Raw genomic sequence first — 21,710 nt, 5'->3', positions numbered from 1 at the left:
ACGATTCCAGGGGGAAAGGCCTCACAATCTTAGTCACACTTCCCAGCAATGTAAGAGTAAAAAATAAAGGTGTTGCTGAATTCAGCCTGTCTGTGCCTCTTCATTTTCCCAACACCACCTTATATACTTTACACAGGGCCTTCCTCAAGTATAAGCTCAATAACCACTCACTGACAGGACAATTGAAAAGAACATTCAGATATTTAAAATTCTTTAGTATAATTTTCTGACAGAAAATCAGTCCATCGTGGAGTTGCATGGTGAAAAAAAAATCTTTTCCTTCTTTCTACATAGCAGTTTTTATTTAGGTTTGAGCTTTGGAAAGAATATCTATTTGGTCTAAAGGTGTGGGTGGAAGGGGATTTCCTGTGTGGTAAGAGGGTTGGTTCAAACCTACATTTTGCATTTTGTTGATCATGACACAGAAGAGGAACTGTGGCATCTACTCAGATATCTAATGTTCATCCACATGACAACTTACTGTCCCTACTTTAATGAGGTCAAGGGCTCACTCTCTTTGACAATTAGAAATTAATATTAACACTCTAGGAACAATCCCCGGAGTTAGTGGTACACTTACGCTGGCATAGGGCTCAGTACGTCTGCATAATCTTCAATGGATTCCTTCTCCTTTTCTATAGCTGAACTCAGGGTCCGCTCTGTCTCAATCCTCCTTTTTTTCTCTCTGTCTAGGACTTCATGCAGTCGAATTACTTGCCCAGGGAGGAGGGACACGTGTAGAGGAACTGACAGCTGAAACAAATGAAAGCAGTAGGCAAACAAAGACAGCAGAATGACTAACTGGTGTTATCAAAAAGGAGACCGCTGTGGCCCTCAGGGGCTCCAGTTATCTGACACAGATGGATAGAATCGTGAATAGAGGATCTTGGTGTCTTAAAACTGCCTCTAAATCAACCAAACAGCTTTAACCTGTGCACGGTGCCCAATCTTCCTAGAAGTGTTCCTTTTAGCCTGGCACACAGCAAAGTGTACCCAGCTTGCACTACAAGCTAATTTGAGTAATGACAAACCTCTCGTTCATGCTGAGTTCACTAATTCTTGCTGCCAGGGAAGTCCCAGAGCACCTGCAAGGTGCCATGTCCTCCCACAGCTAACCTGGAATTAGCTCCCCCAGGCATATGACAACATGGAGTTGAAAGGGACTCTTCATTAGATGACTGAGAATTGGTAGTCAGAGGTCCATAGTCTGGTGTATTTGTGTGTATACTTCAGTCATTCACACGTTAGGATTATGATACTGCCCTACTTCGTTTTGACCCTTTCTAGAGATGTATTTTGGATTGAGCAATCTATGCCCTCCTGATATTCATACCCTTGATTTACACCTTCTTATGACCTATTTACATGTTCTTATTAATTCCTGTTGTTTCTATCTTACACATATGCATATATGTGAAATTTGAAATAAAAACATAGTAAGGGTATACAATCAAAAAGTTATTCTTCCAGGGGCGCCTGGGTGGCACAGCAGTTAAGCGTCTGCCTTCGGCTCAGGGCGTGATCCCAGCGTTATGGGATCGAGCCCCACGTCAGGCTCCTCTGCTGGGAGCCTGCTTCTTCCTCTCCCATTCCCCCTGCTTGTGTTCCCTCTCTCGCTGGTTGTCTCTGTCTCTGTCGAATAAATAAATAAAATTAAAAAAAAAAAGTTATTCTTCTGGATAACTAAACTAATAATTAGTGCAGTTATTTCCTTATATACCAATCCAGAAAAAAATAATAGAATGAGGAAAAACTAATGAAAAATCTGCTTATTAATTGCCTATTATGTCCCAAGCATTGTGCTATTCCAAATCCTCACAGCAATACTATAATACAGGTATTGTTATCCCTACTCTACAAAAAGGGAAAAAAAAAAAGATTCAGAAAGATTAAATAACTAACCCAGGGTCACACAGCTAGAAAGTTGTGGACCCAACCTCCAGATTATTTAATTCAAAAGCAAAGTCTCTGCTCTTTTGACTACAGTCTGTGTTTCTCAAACTTCTGGTAACGTTCTCCTAACAACACCATAGTGTGAATATACACGGAGTGTTCAGGGAACGTAGTAAGAAACAGCATTTACCGAGCACAAAATTTAAGACAATTTTTCTTGGAAATTCACATGAATTTTATTTTGTATACTGAATATACCTATATACTTGTTAATATGAAAACAATGCTTTTTATCCTTACCTCAAAGAAAAAAAAACTAAAAAACTTTTTTTGCCAAGCCATCAAGTATAATTAGCGTGCCAAGAAGATGCATCCCAAGGTTTTCTCGTGGTTTTAGTGTTCTCCTGATACCTACTCACATACCCTTGGGGGCTTGGATCCCAGTGTACTAAGTGTCATGCCACACAAGGTCGCTTTTCCACAACCCTGATACAGTTTCCCAAAAAGTGTCTTCCTCTTCACAAGTCAACATGTCTTTCACATCTTTAACTGGCCCCCTTTTCCAGTCTCCTGTGACTTCCCTGCATAGTAGCTAAACCTCCAACTTTTACCTGTTATTGGCTGATAGAACCAGCATCCATCATCTCGGTAAAGTGCGGTGTGTATTTCATATGACTTCAGAGCCTCACTTAGGAGCTAGCTTTGGACAGAGTCTGCAGTTAACTGACTGTAATAAACATAGAAAGTTTTCTTCTCTAAAAGTATCAGAGAACATGGTGCTCTTTTGGGGGCTGGCTCTCAAAGTCCCTCACGTTTATAAGACAGTTGCTATAATAGCTTCATTTAAAATAATGGTGGAGATCCAACTGCAACAGTTCACTGTAAGCAGTTGGTCTTGCTATTTTTCTCTGATAAGATGCCAGAGTTGAACTTGTAAACATCACTTTGTCTTAAGACTCACTAAGCAAATGTTTGAAGGTGAATTTTCGTTTTGATGGGCTCTCTGTTACATTGTTTATGGTATTCACAAAATTCATCTCTTAGCATTTTACAAATATGTATTAAATGAATAAGAAAGTAATTGGAAAGTATTTTAGAAGATGCTATGTAACCTAGAGATATCAACATATATAAAGGACCACTGTGTCAAAGAACAGGACCAAAAACTAGATCTCCCTGACCACCTGTAACTCTCTAGCTAGCATGAGGCCCTGTTTACTTTCTACATAACAATTATCACAATTTTAAATTATCTCGTTCATTTTCTTTCTTCCTTTCCATCCACCTGATAAAAATATAAATTTCATGAGTAAGTGTAAAGGTTTATATCTCTCCTTTTCAATTCTTGTATCTTCGACCCCTTTCACTCTGTATGGTTCATAGCCAGTGTCCAGTAAATATTTGTTGAATTAATGAATCAATCAAAAGCAATGTCCTTCCTACCTACCTCTGTTACTGTAAGAATGAAGCCTCTCCATTCTTCCCCACTTTCTATGTTCTCTGTCTAAAGAGGAAGACAAAAAGATAAAGAAGAAAAGACATCGACGATTGTAAACATTAATACTTTAATTAACTTCAAATAACTTTAGAATTTTATACGATTGTTTTGTAAGTCTCAAAATGTGTAAGCCATCAAAACCCAGCAAGATTGACAAAATCCATATTTTTCTATTGAAGCACATTGTTTTAAAAAATCAGTTGTAATTTTTAAAGCACTTTAATCAAAAGGAAGAAACAATTCATTTTCCTTTTTGCTTAAAACTATTAATGTTTATGTGTTATGAAATTTCAATATTTTCGTTTGTCAGAAGTATATAGCTTTAATATGTTTGCTTACTAAATGAGTGAAATTATACAGATTTACTTAACTCCAAAAAATGTAAATGTTAGGACACTTATTTCTGCAATATGTCAATTAATAGTTGATCCCCCCATTGGTATTTAATACTGACTGGCTTTAAGTTTGGGGCAACCACATAAGACCAATGTAGTTAATCCTTAAAAATTTCCAATTCTTAGCTCTAAATCTTATTAATATAGCCAACATTTATTAAGTAGTTATACGTGGCAGCTACTGCTCTAAGTACTTCACATACAATAACTGATTTAATCTTCATGGCAACTCTGCAAAAGTTTTAAATTTTTTATTTTATAGATTTGCTCATTTAACATATTTATTGAGTGTCTTTAAGCACTAGACAGTATTCCAGGTACTGGTTTGCTTCAGAGAACAAAGCAAAAATCCTTTTTCTGATGAAATGTTGGGCCTAGCAAGAATAATAAATCATAAATTTAATAGTGAGTAAATGTTATAGCTTCAGAAGGAAATAAATGGGAGAATAAAATGTATCTTAGTGTAGAAGACATTGGGAATGTCATGAGGGGTAAGGGGACGGGAAAGGATTGTAATTTTTTTTTTTAAGATTTTATTTATTTGACAGAGAGGGAACACAAGCAGGGGGAGTGGGAGAGGAAGAAGCAGGCTCTCAGCAGAGGAGCCTGGCGCAGGGCTCGATGCCAGAGCGCTGGGATCACGCCCTGAGCCAAAGGCAGATGCTTAACAACTGCGCCACCCAGGCTCCCCAAGGATTGTAATTTTAATAAAGTGGTCCAGGCAGATCTCAGTAAGAGGGTTACATCTGAGTAAAGACTTACTTCTGGATGAAGAAACCAAGGCACAAAGAGATTAAGTGACTTGCCTATGATTACACAGCTAATGAATAAAGCAGCCAGAATTCAACCCTAGGTGTCTGACTCCAATGCTGTGTTCTTAACCACTGCATCAGAATCAACTGGGAAGCTTGCTTAAAACGAAGATTCTGGGGCCCAGGGTTAGGGGTGGGGCCTAGATTTCCTAAGTATAAGTAATTCTTAGTATAGCAGTCCCCCTTATCTGTGGGGATACATTCTAAGACCTCCAGTGGAGCCCTGACACCACAGATAGTATCGAACACTATATAAACCATGTTTTTTCCTATAGATACATGCTTATGATAAAGTTTAATTTATAAATTAGACACAGTAAGAGATTAAAGTAATGGAATAAAACAATTATAACGATAGTCTGTAACAAAAGTTAGGTGAATGGGGTCTTTCTCTCAAAATATCTTATTGTACTGGGGCTCCTGGGTGGCTCAGTCTGTTAAGCGTCCAGTTCTTGCTTTTGGCTCAGGGTCATGGGATCGAGGCCCACATTGGGCTCCCTGCTCACCTTGGAATCTCCTTTAGGTTCTTTCTCTCTCTCTCTCTCCCTCTCTCTCTGTCCCACCCACCACTTGTGCTTTCTCTTTGTTCCCTCTCTCAAAATACATAAAATCTTAAAAAACAATCTTATTGTACTGTACTCACCCTTCTTGTGAAAATGTGAGCTGATAAAATGCCTCCGTGATGATATAAAGTGATATGAAAGACATAGGCACTGTGATGGAGTGGTAGGCTACTACTGACCTCCTGATAATAGGTCAAAAGGAGGATCATCTGCTTCCGGGCCGCTTACTGCAGGTAACTGCATCACTTTAAGTGGAGACTATGGTACTGTGAAGTTCATGACCAGCGCTTGCAAGACCAACTCCAACATCTTAGTCAATGCCAAGGTGTTCTCTTTATGCTATTACTATAGTTGTTGGTTTATTTTAATTGGCTCACTTTGAATGTCCATTCAAGAACAACATTTTTTCTATGTAAGTGCTGGGTGTGCAGTGATGACTTTAACAAACAGACCTCTGCTCATGTGGGGTTTAGAGTTTTATGAGATTAATACCATAGTTCACAAACTGTATATCTAACACAAAGTTGTTTTTGGAGTTTTTCTAACTGTAACGATAATGTTCTTTATCATTTTTTTTTCCTTTTCTAATACAGAATCCAATCCAGGATCACATATCACATTTAGTTGTCATACTCCAGCTTCCATAAACAGGTGTCCAGTGTTCCTTTGGCTTTTCTTACAGTGGTATTTCGGAAGACTATAAGCCAATTGCCTTGCAAAATACATCTTGATTTGTGCAATGTGGGTTTGTCTAATTCAGTGGTTCCCAACATGGATCATATTGGACATGTCTCAGATTCATCTGGGAACTCGGTGAATGTCAATTCAAGAACAACTTTTTAAAAACACCAGATGTGATCTCTGGCTTTGTTGGAGGACAGAAGTATATGGTTTCAACATGCTTGTATACTAAACAAGGGAACATGCCTTTTCAAACCCCTATTTAGAAAACTGCAGTTTTTGGCAAAAGGGAAGAAATATTAACAAAGTATGAGACTTGGCATCTCCTCTTATAATTCCTCTTTATCTCAGCCACTGGGTTGTGAAGAGGCCAATGCTATTTATAACCACAACTTGTTTCCAACTAATTGCTTCTCCTTACTCACCTTCAGTTGCACTTCCTCTTTTGGCAAAACAAGGGTGAATTTTGCACAATTCTTTTCAGTTGAATTCTGGCCCGTAAGGCATGTGAGGTCTATAAGGTCTAACTTGTCAACATACTGCAAAGATAAAGGAAATCTCATTAAATTATTTCATGGGTAACATACATCAGGTCTGGCAGGCAGGAATATAAGTAATCTCTTCCTTTCGACTGATTTGTACCTTGCATGATACCCTGGTTTTCAACTGAGCATCACAACCCTTCCAAACCCAGAGGACGTTTGGAAAATGTATTATGTGGCGGTGTGCTGGACCTGACTCGTACAGGTTCGCAAAAGCTGATTTTTTAATTTTTAGGAATTTTGCAAGCCAGTTGCTAAACACAGCCATTATTAAAAATTAAACAATATAAACATACAATTATTTTAAAAACAAAGGTAATTAAATTCAAAACTCATCTTCTAATTATATCACTAAATAGTATTCACTATGCTCTGGAGGTTATTTACATCTTCATCTCTGTTTGATGGAAATACCATCTAATGGTGCATTACCGTACATTTCTTCGCAAGTCAGTGAGGTCACTTTGATAGGTTGAAATCAGCTATCCTGGAAGTATTTACATCCTGGAAATTGGCAAATCTTACATATTAGGGCTTGATTTATTCTTCATTAATTGTCATAGGGGCCAGCAATTTTTTTTCTGCAAAGGCTAGATAGTAAATGCTTCTGGCTTTGTGGACCACAGAGAGTCTCTGTTGCAAATTCCTTTGTTGTTGTTGTTGTTGTTGTTGTTGTTGTTGTTTTAATACAATACTTTAAAAATATAAAAAATTTTCTTAGCTCATAGACTGTACAAAATCAGGCCACCAGCTAGATTTGGCTCAAGGGCCACAGTTTGCTTGGCTCTGGTTGAGACATAAAGTGAAGGAGAAAAATGTTAATGATGCAGGTGAAACTTTAAAGTTTGTTGTGTCTGAAACTTTTTCATTGTTAACAGAACAAAAAATTGACAAAATATTCTTCTACAATTCAGAAACTATTGTTACTTAGCAAAGAACTTGTCCATGTCGCGGACAAAGAGGTGAAGTTCTGACATACATAATTATTTCTTTGCTTTTCACTTATTCATCAATGTAAACAAAAATATCAGTCAATGTGCATGTCAAATCTCATATTTAATGGTGATAAATTTATTAGGGAAACAGCAGATTGGAAAACAACTCCATTTGTCAAATCATAATTGAATTGCAATCACAGTTGGCTATGGATCTGAGTTCAGAAAAATCAATGAAAGTATTCTGCGAGTATCAATTGCCTATAGGGAAATTACAATAAAGAATATTGTTTTATTTTTTAACTGTGTGTTACACATTCTTTATATCAGTAATATTTATAATAGACTTATATAGATATACTCATACACACCATTTTTTCCAGAATGCTATTCGACATTTATCATATGCCACTAATTATGGGGATCCTATTAAGAAATTCCTATCTTATCCCAATACAATAAAAATATTTCTTCTGAACAATTGGTATATATGGACTGGTCTGTATGCAACTGGCCAGACTTGCTTTCTAGTATTAGATCAGAACCACCTCCAGTAAGCGCAGTAGAGTTTTTATGGCATAATTTTTTTCTGAATTAGCCTCATTCTTGACTTCTTTTTATTTTCCTGTTTTGCCCAGTATAATTTATTTTGCTATGTTCTTGTAGGTCTCCTTATTTTATTTTTCTGTATAAAGTAAGGCATAAAAATAAGCAAGTAAATTTTTTTCCAGACTTATTCCTATGTTGATGAAGTTAAGGGTACTTTGGTTGGCCTATTTATTTTCAATGAACAAAGAGCAATTTAAAATAGAAGGAAAGGTATAAGGGAAGCAGGACAGAATTTCAAATTACACAAGATCTTTTTCTTTTTTTTTTTCAATAAATTGAGAATTTATTCATCATCTCTATAACAAAATGGTTAACAAAAATATTGCAATTTCATATAATTTTTCTACACTGAGAATCACAATGTTATACTTTTTTGCTTCAATTACCAAATATAATTTAGAAAATTCAATGGGAGATGGAAAATCTATTTCATTTGCACATATCAATACTCTTTATACTCTTTTGTTGTTGTTATTGTTGTTGTTGTTGTTACAAGATCTTTTTCTGATGGATTGTCTAGATCAAAGCTAAGTGAATTTTGCTGAGACAAAGGAGGAAGCAACAGAGGAAGAAGTGGCCAAATTAGATAGAGTGCGATAAACTGATCTACTGATTGGAAGAAAGGAAGTTATATCTTTTTTTTTTTTAATTGTAGTGTTGAAAAGAGCCTTAAAGGTCATCCGTCTAATCTCGTGCCATTTGATGCTTGAATCTCCTTTAGGGTATCCCTCCATGTAAATATCCTGTCTGTGTTGGAATATCTCAAACAACAGGAAACTCCTGCCTCCTCTACCCCTCTGCCTGCTAGCAAGCTTTTCCTCATATTAAGCCATAGTTTTTCCTCCAGAGAATTTCCATCCATTGGTACCAGTCCCCTTTCTCTGCAGTAATATGAAGCAAATTCATGGGCTCTTTCGCATGACCTTCTGACAGCCTTTCAAATAAAGGCAGCTTTAAATTCTTCCCTACTATCCCCCAAATATCTACAGTTCTCACCTGTTCTATCTCTGTGCTTTCTCCTGAGACTATCACCCAACACATTTCCTAAAGCCTGCACACTCTTAACAAAATTGGTAGAGGGACAGTTCTGCAGTATTTCATTGTAACAGTCTCTTGGTGGCATAATGGTTAATAATGCTGGCTCAGGAGCAAGATCTGGATTATACCCCTTTCATTCCCTGTCTGATCTTGCATAATTGCTGAATCCTGAAACTTGACTATTCTCATTTATAAGTGGTGATTAAAATAGTACCCACTCTGTGGAGTTGGTATGAGAATTAGATGAGATATTGTATATAGAATGCTTGAATGCGGGTGCCTAGGTGGCTCAGTTGGTTAAGCATCTGCCTTAGGCTCAGGTCATGATCCCAGGGTCCTGGGATCGAGCCCCATGTCGGGCTCCTTGCTCAGCCGGGAGTTGGCTTTTCTGCCCCTCCCCTGGCTTGTGCTCTCCTGCTCTCACTCTCTCTTTCAAATAAATACAATTTTAATAAATAAAGTAAAATGCTTGACTGCTTACTATATGACAGCTACTCTCTTAAATCCTTACATTCACTACCTCATTTAATCCTTTTGGTAAACTCATGACATGGGATACTGTTTTCATCCTAATTTTAGAGATGTGAAAATAAGCATGTTGGACACAATCTTTTATTTGGTCCTCTAGCTTTGCCTTTATCCCTCCACCACACAGTGCTATGCACCAGGAGAGGGACTGATGTGGACAACATCTGACTTCCCGTTGGGTGGGACCCTGGGTAACACTGACAGGAGATCAGAAGACTGAGGATAGTGAGCTATTTACTAGCCTATGCAATTGCTTCCTCAGTCAAAGACCATACTCCTCTCAACACCCTCATCTTCACACACCTCTTCACTGTTCTCCCACTTTGTTGTTCCGTATCCTGGGCATGATAGTAGGGTGCTATTACTAGCCTCAGAGTTCTGTTCTACCCTTCATGGTTTTCCTACATCCTGTCCACAGCTTTGAATATAGCATGCCCATTAAACTTTCTGCAAAAATGCCCAATTTGAGGGGTGCCTTGCTGTCTCAGTAGAGCATGAACTCTTCATCTCGGGGGTTCATCTCTACACCCACGTTGGGTGTAGAGATTATTTAAAAATAAAATCTTAAAAAAAAAATGCCCAATTTGAGACGTCATCTGTTTTCTACCACTTCCCTGTCTGATAGACTGAGACACAAAGAGGTTAGGTAACTGGCCTGAGAACCCACAGTTAACAATGGCAGGGCCAGCATAAACACCCAGGCAGTCAGCCTGAAGAGCAGGCTGCAGTCACTAAGCAGTACCACGTCCTGCCAGGGAGTAAGTGAGCAGTAGCTGTTCGCTCTCCCGCTTACATGTACTATGCAAGGTGCAGGCCAGGGGCTTTCACAGTTCTACTGATATCAGTAGGAAGTTTGAAGGCACAACGGAAGAATTAGTTTTGTCAAAATTTATTATGGTATTTGGAAACCTTTTTATAAATCTTGTCTATCCAGAACTCCGGAGAAAGGTGATCATTTTAAGTTTGTTTTTTGTTTATTTTTTAAAACGACTGCTGGTGAGTTTACCACTAACGGCACCGAAATGTCTGCAGGTGGAATACGTCACAAAGGCTCCTTTTCTGTTTCTTTCATTAGATCCGGACATGTAATAATGATGTTCGAAGAACTATGGGCTACTACATCCATGGTCCAAGGTGTTTATATGTAAACAAGAGACTAGATCACAAAATCGCCTATGGGCATAGCTTTCCAAGGTAGGCAAGCATTTGGCACAAAAATACTACATTTTATTTGTGGAAAAAATGAAATATACAATTTTCAATTTTTGTGGGAAAGTTGAAATATGAATCAATTATTTGAAATTACTACTAATAAATAAATCTCAGAATCTCTTTATTGTTATTCTCATGCTTAAGCTCTTAGAAGTCCTCTTTAGTGGATTATGTTTTTGTCTCCCTAGGAAAATTAAATTGTAACATATTTTATGTTTTAAGGCTTTGGGGGTCATCTAGTTCCTTTCAGATCATAACTGCATGCTACGGCAAGATAAAAAGCTGGGGCAATTAAAGCTATCCTTTGGCATTAAACAAGTTGTATCCAGATATCTGGCTAAAATTTTCACATTTCAAGGCACCCTGGTGGCTCAGTAGGTAAAGCGTCTGCCTTCGGCTCAGGTCACGATCCCAGGGTCCTGGGATGGAGCTCAACAGGGAGTCCGCTTCTCCCTCTCCCTCTACCCCTCCCCACTGCTTGTGCTTGCTCTCTCTCGCTCGCTCTCAAATAAATAAATAAAATCTTAAAAAAAAATAAAAATTTCATGTTTCAACTAAGTTTCTACTATTGGGATCAGAAAGAAAAAAATGCAAAGTTAAAGAAATGAGTGTAACTTCTGAGGTGCCCTGGAAATTTTACCATGGGTCTTATACCTGATAGCCCCCACAGATACAATAAATGTTCTTATACGAATTGGTTTTACTAGAATGTCTTTAGTCTCAGAAGACAGAAAACCCCAAATGAATAAAACTATATGACAATTCTATATTAAAATTGAATCAGCTGAATATGTTTAACTACTTACTGATGGACTTTTTTTGTCAGAATAAAAGAAAAGTGTAGTTCCTCTCAACTCTGTCCAATAATGTTTATACTCCTGTGGGAAAGAAATTATAAGCATTATTTCATTGGTATATATTCAACTATTTTCCTATTAATATTTCTCTTTGTAACTCTCTTAATTGCTGTTCGAGATAAGGTTCTTCTTTATCCTGAGATAAATCACCTAATTTTATGGCTTAATTTTACATTTAACTCTTGATAAAATTCTTCATAAATTTATTCTAGCATAAGGTGTGAGGTAAGGATGTAATTTGATTTGTGTTTAAATAGATCATTTTTCAAAACTTCCCCCATTGATTTAAGACACTTGACTTTTTATGTAGGTTTCAATGGAAGTTTGCACCTGTAAAAGGGGTCATTTAAGGGGGCAGGATGGGACAAGCATTAAATATCTACATTCCAGGACAGGTGAAAGGATTGAATGAATGGATAAATATAAACCCCTTATCAGAGTACATGGCTCCTAGTTTGGGTTCTAACAATAGTGTGTATTTATACAAATAAAGGCAATGTGAACTGTTCATAATCATAAAAATAATTTAACATCATCAAAGCTAAACTTTGAAGTCCAAATTTCATTCATGTGGTGAACATTTCATTATTGCTACATTCACATTATTATGGGTTCTATAGAATAACAACTTTTTAAGTATAAAAAATTTAAATAACCTAGTCTCATTTCACTCAAGTGAAAATTTATATAAATAAGGGGAATTTATATTTTATATGAAGACTGGCTGTATTATGAAAGAATGGCAAGGGGGTTTTGAGAATAAAATCCTTCCACATCTAAAGATTTACCTTCATACCCAGCTCTTTTCAAAAGTATGTTTTTTAAAATTCTAGTTTCATAGATATGTTGATCATTCCTTCCTTAGGGTTTAATAAGCTCAATTTTTATAACATGTTGGATCATCTTGACTTATATTGAAGATTAATATAAGGGAATTCCATGAAATTTTTTTCTTTTGCTTATAAAATGTGAAGATACTTTTATATATTATGGTATTTTGTGTCTCTTTAATACTGACATATCGTTTATCCTTTTTTTGACCAGCAAGATGTTTGTCACCTCTTCAGAATTTATATACGTCTTTTCTCAAATAATGGGAACTCTACAACCCATCTTGTTTTGATTTGCCTTGGCTCCCCGGAAGCTCAAGATTAAATTCATTTTAAACTACAACCACCATCTTCCTCATGCTCTTAGTAGAACTAATGTCTCCCTTTTTCTTCATGCCTGATAAGGTGCTATTTTAGTTAGCTTTTACTGTGTAACAAGCTACCCTAAAACGTAGCGGACTAAAATAGCAAACGTCTTCTATTTGTGATCATTCTGTGGTTGGTGGTGATTCTTTGAGTACACTTCACTGTGGCTGGTCTAGGGTGGCCTCACTCACTTGCCTGGCGTCTTAGCTGGGATTCAGAACTGAGAGTGATACAAGAAGAAATATATATATTTGGTCTTTGTCTCCCAGTTCCTGGCATAGAGATCCCAAAACTCGGAATTTTCTGAGTGACAGGAGTGATTTTGTTATTCATAATGAGCCCCTTTACATAATGCCTGAGTTTATACCAGTGAGGTGGCTTCAGATGGGACCCCTGGATAGCTTCAGGGTAGATCTGATGGCCAGAAGAACAACAGATTAATGGGTTGGAACTTTCAGCCCCACTCACCGACCTCTAGAAAAAAAGGGGGTAGACTGAGAGTTAAGTTTCAGAAAAACTCTTGAGCAATGGGATTTGATGAGATTCTTAACTGGTGAGCACATTCACATGCTGAGAGGGTAGTGCGGCCCAACTCAATAGAGACAGAAGCATGTGTGCTTGGGACCCTTGCAGACCTCACCCTAAGTACCTCTTCTTCTGCCTGTTCTTTTGTATCCCTTACCAGTAAATGTAAGTAAAGTGTCTTCCTGAGTGCTGTGGGCCATTCTAGTAAATTAGCACATCTTAGGGGGAGGTCATGGGAACTCTATTTTTTTTTCCCTTAAGATTCATTTATTTATTTTAGAGAAAGAGAGCAAGCTAGCAAGGGGAGGAGCTAAGGGGGAGGGAGAGAGAGAATCCCAAGAAGACTGCCCACTGAGCATGGAGCCCAATTTGGGGATCCATCTCGATCTCACAACCCTAAGATCATGACCTGAGCTGAAACAAAGAGTCGGACATTTAACCGACTGAGCCACCCAGGCGTCCCAGGAACTCTTGACTTATAGTGAGTTTGTCAGAAGTATAGGAGGTCTAGAACTTACAGTTGGTGACTGAAGTGGAGGGCAGCCTTGTGGAACTGAGCCCTTAATTAAGCTATGGGGTCTGCACTACATCTGGACAAGTAGTGTCAGAATTCAGCTGAATTGTTGAACACCCACTTGGTGTCCAGAGAATCAGAGAAGTGGTTGTTAGTGTTGGAAACTCCCCCACTGAGACAACTGGAGTCTCACTCCATAGGGTTTTATTTCCAGTCAGGTAACCTAGATTTGTTAACATGCTGGCATGTGAACAGGAACAAGAGAGGGCAAGGCCCAATGTGTAAGTACTTTCTAATCTGCTTTTGTCACATTTACCAAAGGATGACCCAGTCCACATTTCAAGGGGTAGAAAAATAAATGCAATCTCTTTATGGAAAAGCAGAAAAGTCGCATTTCAAAGGGAAATACATACAGTGAGGCTTGAACAAATTGGTAGTATTACTGTAGCAATCTACCTCACGGGCAGAGCTGGAACGTGGCACAAGTTTCTTCGTCCAGGCCTTGTGGTCTTTCCACTCCATCCTGCCTCCTAATTGACAGCTGGCTATAATGTAATGTATGGAACCTGCCGATGCCTCCTGAGCCAAGAACAAATTAACACAGAAAAGACCAATTCAAAGGGGCCATAGGATTGAAGGATGAGCCAACAGATGGCACCCAAAGGAGCAATTATGAGACTGGAGATTCTTCCTCTTGTCTGAAATCCAGATGCCCAATATTTACCTGACATATCTCAGAGTCAAGCTGTTTAATAAGGCCAGAGAACAAATCTTGCCTTCAACCCCATCAGAAATCTTTTGTTTCCCTCTTTTCATATACAAACTGTTTGTTATTGGCATTGCGATAGCACTTTGCCTGGTTTCTTTGCTGCCTTCTTATGCCCTCCTATCTACCCTGCACAGCGCAATAGAGTGAATTATCTCCTCCGCAGACAGTAGGACTGGAGATCTAATAGGTGAGGTTGGAGACAATATGCTCAACTTAGCCCCTTTCTGTTCTCTCTCTGCTCAACCTACTGGGAGCAAGTGGGCAGTTTGCTCTGGTCCTGCCATGTTAGCAAAGGGCCTCCAAGAGAGGCAGGCTCTTAAACTGAGTCAGTGAGTGACTCAAGGTAGCTTAAGCCTACCTAAATCTGGGGTAAAGTGTTAGCATTGTTTTGGCCATAAATCTAAACCACATATTGATAGATTTTATTGATGATAAAAGTACCTAACTGATCTTTGTGGGATTCTTCTAACTTAATTTTTAGCTGGTTTCATACTCAGGAGACAAAAAAAAAAAAATCCCCACAAATGGATATAAAAATATACAGAGCAGGGGAAGTGGGAGTAACTGCTAATGGGGTTTCTTTTTAGCATGATGAAAATGTTCTAGAACCAGATCATGGTGACGTTGCACAACTTTGTGAATGTATTAAAAGTGCTGAACTATAACGGTGACGATGATGGTGTAGATGATGACGACTGTGTCTCCCATACGAGAGTGCACTATTAAGGGACCAAGAATAGAGGTAGACGCCAGCCCCCTACTCTTGCTTTTTAGAGTTGTTTAAGGATTAAATGGAATAATACTGTATATAAAGCACACAGGACCTGGGATACAGCAAGTGTTCCGTAAATGTTAGCCACTTAAAAAAAAAAAAAAAAAAGCATTGCTGCATCACCCACATTATTAACAGGTACTTTGCGTTTTTCATTATCCATATGATATTTTTTGCACATGGTTATGTATGTGTGTGTATGACTGTGGTGGCCTCTAAACATGTCCAAAATAGGCCTTTTTCGATGGGCTTATGTATAAGAAGGGGAGAATATTTTGTGAACCAGAATAATGAAACCCATTGCCATTCACAAATACTATGAAAGGGTGTTTTCATATTGTCTTAAATAGAGAAATAGAAAACTACATTAAGATATCTGGCTTGAGAAGTTGCTTATATATACTGTCTCTATGATCAGGCAGATGTTCTGTAAAAACCATGAGAGCCTAGAAAATATTTGAATTTTCTCAGGTTTAACTTTTGATTAATAATAGATTAATTCAAATTTGAGGAGGGAAGGTTTTTTTTAAATCATATTTCTTTTTAAGGCTTTCACATTCCGCTCTAGTGGTAAGCCTCTGCAATGCAAGGAGCGAGTCAAAGCTACACTGTATTTTGGAACTAGGACGGAGGTGAGGGAGAGTGGGAAGAGATCAGAATGCAGGCATTTTAGTTGGAGAACTTAATCACGGGTTGTGTAGTTTTACTGGAGTATGGCATCTAAGATCAAGTTCAAACTGGAGATTCTATGATTCTTGGCGGAAAAGAAAACAAGAGAAAACCCCGAAGTCAAAGTTTACACTTTGTTCATCTTCTTAATTAGCCTCATGAGTATTAACCTGCCATAGATAGAAAAACTAAAATCACTAATAGCCACAGTTTATTGAGTTTTTTTCTGTGTGTACAGACAGACATCTACCTGTGCTTCTAAGAAAAATTACAGAGGTGTTCAGTCATGAGAGAATGATATGAAATGAGTAGAATTAATCAGGGAAAAATAAGAACTTTACTGGTTGGGGCGCCTGGGTGGCTCAGCCGGTTAAACGTCCAACTCTTGGTTTTGGCTCAGATCGTCATCTCAGGGTCTTGGGATGGAGCCCTGTGTAGGACTCTGTGCTCAGCAGAGTCTGCTTGTCCCTCTCCCTCCCCCTGTTTCCCCCTCTCATTCCTCAGCTCTAAATAAAATCTTTTAAAAAAGAGTTTTACTGGTAAACAAACATACAGATTCATGGAAAGGATTAAAGAGGGTTTATTAAGTGGGGGAAGAAGGAAGAACAAAGGCACCGAGTTGATAGTAAAGGCAGCCTGGAGGAAAAGAAAGATTACAAATAGTAGTAGGTCCTGTGAACTCCAACCACAGCCACAAACCTAAGAACAGATCAAACTTGTATTCAGAATGTGAGATCACAGTCTCGATTCAGTTTCTGATAAGCTCTTATGAACATATCAGTACAATCTGAGTCATCTGTAAATATCAACCTCAATAATCAACACCTCGGTATATATTTATATCTGTAGAGATATGTAAATATTTTAAAAATAATTTTGAAGAACACATTTTTGAATGAAATATATTTAGCACACAGTTCTTTTATTTTTTAGCAATAATTTGTGTTGAATTTCTGAAGAAAAGGGACTGAAGTAGGATTTTGAATTTATCGCTAGCTTCATAATTATTAGCTGACCTTACATAGTGACCTTAAGGCCATTATCTCATTTTTATTCAATTACAAATGTTTTCGAAAGTCTACGGAGCTACTGTTGAGCCCAATATGATAAAGAATCTCCCCCAACCTTTGGAACCCCACAATCAAATGGAATTAGTTTAGTTCGAGAGGCAGCATGATGTCAAATGCTTTGCAATAAAATCCAAGCTAGCCTCCTTAATGGATGAGGGACCTGGAACATAACCTTTGTGTCACAACTCATTCACCTGTGAAGTGAATAAAATAATTCCTACCCAGAACAGTTACTGTGAGGATCAGAGCAACAGGACATTAAGAGACTAGCATGGTATCTATCATATGTCCATATCTCAAAAAATATACCCATTATTATATAGTCCATTTGATCATCACAGGAACCCATTCAGTTCCACAAGAGAGTAATTATCTTACAAAAGAGGAAACAGATTAAAAGATTTAAGAGACTTGCTCATCTTCCATAGTTGGACTGATATTTATATCTCCTGGCTCTTTAGTGTTCTTTTCTCATTGATGTAACTAGTAAAAATGGGTTGAATGCAAAATCCAGTTACGCTCCTTTCTATCCCGTGTCCCCCAATAAAAAGTTCTGATTCTTTTTCCTGTGAGCAAGTCAAGTACCTTTGCTCAAGGAAGGATGTTGTATAGTGGTCTCCAAAGTGGGGCACGTAAACTCCAGAGATGTGCAAGATAATCCCACGGGGGAAGAAACTTCTAGGATACTTAATTATCTTTTATTTATCATTCTTAATTCCTTTTCTGTGTATATGAAATAATTTTCTTGAAGTATTAGTACAGGAGTATGATAAATAATTTCTAAATAAATTTATATTCTTATATTAAAGATCTGTGCTCAAAAATGTTTTCTTGAAAGGAGTGTGTTATTTAAAATATTTGGAGGTTACCAGCATAGAGAACTATGTTTAAGGACACAATTGAGATAGCCCTAAAATTTTTCTCCATGAATTAGTGGCAGTTAGGGGACTAGTCAGAAAAATGTTATTTTGATACTATTATGATGACTATTATCTTATGTTCAGGCTAATAAGAAGACATACACATTAAAAAATTTAGCATATCACAGACTGAAGAAACTATGAGATATTGCCCAAGCTCTCTCTTATTTTCAAACAGGTCCAAAAAAATGAGAATTTCCCCCATTTCTATGAACTGTGCTTTCATTGGTGTCCTGCCGTGGCACTTAATACCTCTTATTATCAAGTAAATCTTCCTGATCAATCCAAAATTCTAGTGTTGTGGCTTAAGTAAATCTTCCCACATTATCTTTTCCATAAAGATTATATATTTTTAATGGGTTCTTGACCTGGAATCCATGGACTTTCTGGAATTGCATTTAAAATGGTGTATGTTGACACCTTTTCCTAGGGGCAACGTTCTTCAAATTCTTAAAAGTGCCCCTGTTACAAAACAGCTAAGAAAGACCTCTAACTGTATGATCTCCTTACAGACCAGATTATTCCTCGGTTATATTTTCTCTAGCTGAAATGTTTTGAATTCCTTCAGCAAAGACCCCCACTTAATGTTCTGCAGAGCATCCCAACTTCCTCTAGCCCGTTTTCTTTAAAGATAACCTTTTATTCCCCCTGACTCACCCTCACTTTCAAAGGTTCCCTGGCACTTTGCTGCTGCTTGCCTAGAAATGCCACTATTTTCCTTAGCTTTTTCTCCCAGCTTTTATTTTCTAGCACTCTAGCCCTGTGGCTTTCCTTTGAGCCATATTAACAGTTGACATTTGAACAACACGGTGGGGTGGGGGTGGGGGTGGTTAGGGGCACTGACCCTTTTGCACAGTTGAAAATTGTGTTTCACTTTTGAATCTGGAATAGAAAAATTTAACTACTAATAGCCCACTGTTGACCAGAGGCCTTGCCAGTAACATAAACAGTTGTTTAACACATACTTTATATGTTATATGTATTATATACTGTATCCTTATAATAAAGTAAGCTAGAGAAGAGAAAATGTTATTGAGAAAATCACCAGGGAGAAAAAATACATATACAGCACTGTACTGTATTTATCAAAAAAATCCAAACGTAAGTGGGCCCACACAGTTCACATCCATGTTGCTTAAGGGTCAACTGTACTTATGGACTTAAAACTGATTTTAATATGTGAATAAGAATATGATAAATAATAAATGGAGAGTGAATCTAATATTTAGGGTAAACCAGGTATTTTATGTTATCTCTTTAATCCTTGAAACCACCCTGTAAGTCAACATTATTATCATCCTCTTGCTCTCTTCTGCTTGACATACAAGTAAAAGATACGTTGCCATGAATGCAAGTGGAAATACAAGCTAATTTCATCAGAAATATTTACACGTATAGTTTATTCTTTCCATTTCAAAGCATGCTTTCTAAGAAAAGGTAGAGTAGCAATCAGGTAAGGGAGTCATCACTCCTTACTATAAACTAAGTCTCTTGAAGGTAGGGTCTTTGTGTTATGTTTATATTCTCTAGAAGTCAGTATGATGCTTGGTGCATAGGAGACATACAATAAACGTTGCTTGAATGAATAAATTAATTGAGCACCTGTTGTGTCCCAGGCATAATACCTTGGGTGGTGAGTTGTAGTTTTCCCATTTTGTAGTTTGAGAAAATTAAATCTCAAGGAGATAGAATAACTTGTACAAGATCACAAGCTGTTCAAGTGACAAAACCATTAGGTAAAGACATTTTACTGACTTTAAAATCCTTGTTCTTTCTGTTAACCATACCAATGGAATGCCTTCTTTAATTATTTTTTTAAAACCTCAATATCAGAAACAGCTATTATAAATACTTTGATAGACATTTAACAAATAACCAAATTTAAATTACAAATGAGAAATTTTGTTTTCCCAATTCCAGTTTTTTGGCGAAGTGTAACAATGTGGCTAACGCATTGTAACAAGATAGAATTCACTTTAAAAGCATAAGGGAGGAAGGAAAAAATATTTTAATGTAGCTGCCAAATTTACTGATACAGGTTTAACACCCATAACAGAATGTAAACTACCATGTCTTTGCAAAAAAACCCGAATGTGCTATTGCAGATATTTTCACATACACAATTTTTTTGTTAATAAATCTTCAGAAAATATCTTATTATCATTATTAAACATTTCTTATGACATTTCTTGAAACAATTTTTCTACTTTATTACTATTAAAATTTCATAAAATTTGACCTTATTTCTTTTTTCATTAGTAACAGGCACTTTCATGTTTATTTCTCTCTTTAATTTCAAATTCTCCATAATTGGTATTTTAAAAACACTGATTTTAACTAATTATAAGTTTTCATTTTTACATTTTAAAAATATGAAATGCTTTTTGCATTTTCTTAGAGTGAATGTATTTATGTAGCTTAGTGTACATATTACCCACATTGTACCTACATATTAGCTTTTCAAGTCACTATGTTAGTGTTTTTAGAATATATAACTATGCATAATGCTACACAGTATCAATTTTATCATTTTCATAATTTTTTACAAAAGTTTACTATTAAAAATAATTTTCTCATTATTTGTATACTTCAAATAACTGAGAGTAGGAGCAAAGGGCTTAATTTCAGTCATAATATGTTATCTTAATGGTACACGTCATCGTGGAAGCACACTAGTAAATTGCAGAAAAAATATAGGAAACATTTTATCTTCTAAGCTGAAATCTTCTCTAATGTTTAAATAAATTCTTTGGAAATGTAGCTTATTAGATTTTTTTTACATTAGTAACAATGTTAGAATGTTATATATAATACAGTTATATATATATGTATGTATGTGTTTAAGCCATACGTTGCCTTAAATTATGCAAAATTGGCATCATATCTGAACTCACGGAAGAGGGTTTAATCGCAACAGAAACATCACATCAAATCACCATGAAATAACTTTTATATTCAGACAGAAACTGCTAGTTTAACATTATTATCAATGGACTTACCTGGTATTCTGACCTCTTGACTAACAAAAACCCTTCAAAGTACAAAGGCAGAGCAGTAATCTTTAACCTTTCTTGGAAGATCCTGCGAGGGGCTGGTTTCGGGGGCTTCTTAGCCATCATACCCTCTCGGTGTGTGGTTTGATTTCAACTATATCCAGTCTCAAACAAAATGAGATCTCCTTTGTGTGAGAGGAAAAAGCAACTGTTCAAAGAGGAAGTCCCAACTCGATATTTAACCACAAACAGTACACACACACACACACACACACACAAACACTTTTTTTTCCTTTACTTTTTGTGAGGTGAGAAAGAACAGGCATAGACCAACTTTGAAAGGGCAATCTCTGGGTAAATTTAGAATTAGGATTACAGTAGCAAAATAAACAGAAGATTAACATCACCAGGGGATGAAAAGAACCAATGTGGTGATTATGGACTTTGGAGGAGTCATCAAGGTCACATTTGTTTTCTTCCACTTTTTTTTTATTTCTTGCTTTCCATTTTCATACCTCAAAGACATGACTTGAATTAACTCCACTTCATTAAAAATCACTTCACAGGATAATTTTATTAGTACTATTTGTGTTATAAATCTTTTAGGTCTGAGCCTTGCTTACATTTTTTAAAAAAATGGAGTTCCTTATCCCATGCCCACTTTGATGGTCCACTGAATACAAACCACAGTTATGGGAACATGGGGTTTTTTACTTTTT

General features: G+C 37.0%; 1 protein-coding gene across 1 annotated transcript in view; it reads right to left on the bottom strand.

Moving 5' to 3' along the window:
* STAP1 (signal transducing adaptor family member 1) overlaps positions 1-21,171 on the bottom strand; it is a 32,223-nt gene extending 11,052 nt beyond the window's left edge. Inside the window, exons 1-5 of the mRNA XM_057309853.1 lie at positions 20,998-21,171; positions 11,513-11,584; positions 6,268-6,381; positions 3,341-3,397; positions 581-753 (exon numbers count right to left, since the gene is read on the bottom strand). Coding sequence (XP_057165836.1) covers positions 581-753; positions 3,341-3,397; positions 6,268-6,381; positions 11,513-11,584; positions 20,998-21,117 — 536 coding nt within the window. The 5' untranslated portion in view covers positions 21,118-21,171. The remainder of the gene's footprint in view (positions 1-580; positions 754-3,340; positions 3,398-6,267; positions 6,382-11,512; positions 11,585-20,997) is intronic.
* Positions 21,172-21,710: the final 539 nt, after the last annotated feature.

This window comes from Ursus arctos, unplaced genomic scaffold (genome assembly GCF_023065955.2).
Source record: "Ursus arctos isolate Adak ecotype North America unplaced genomic scaffold, UrsArc2.0 scaffold_9, whole genome shotgun sequence".
In the NCBI taxonomy this organism is placed as follows: Eukaryota; Metazoa; Chordata; class Mammalia; order Carnivora; family Ursidae; genus Ursus; species Ursus arctos.
Note: the sequence above shows the minus strand (reverse complement) of the source record. Positions and strands in the feature narration are given on the sequence as shown.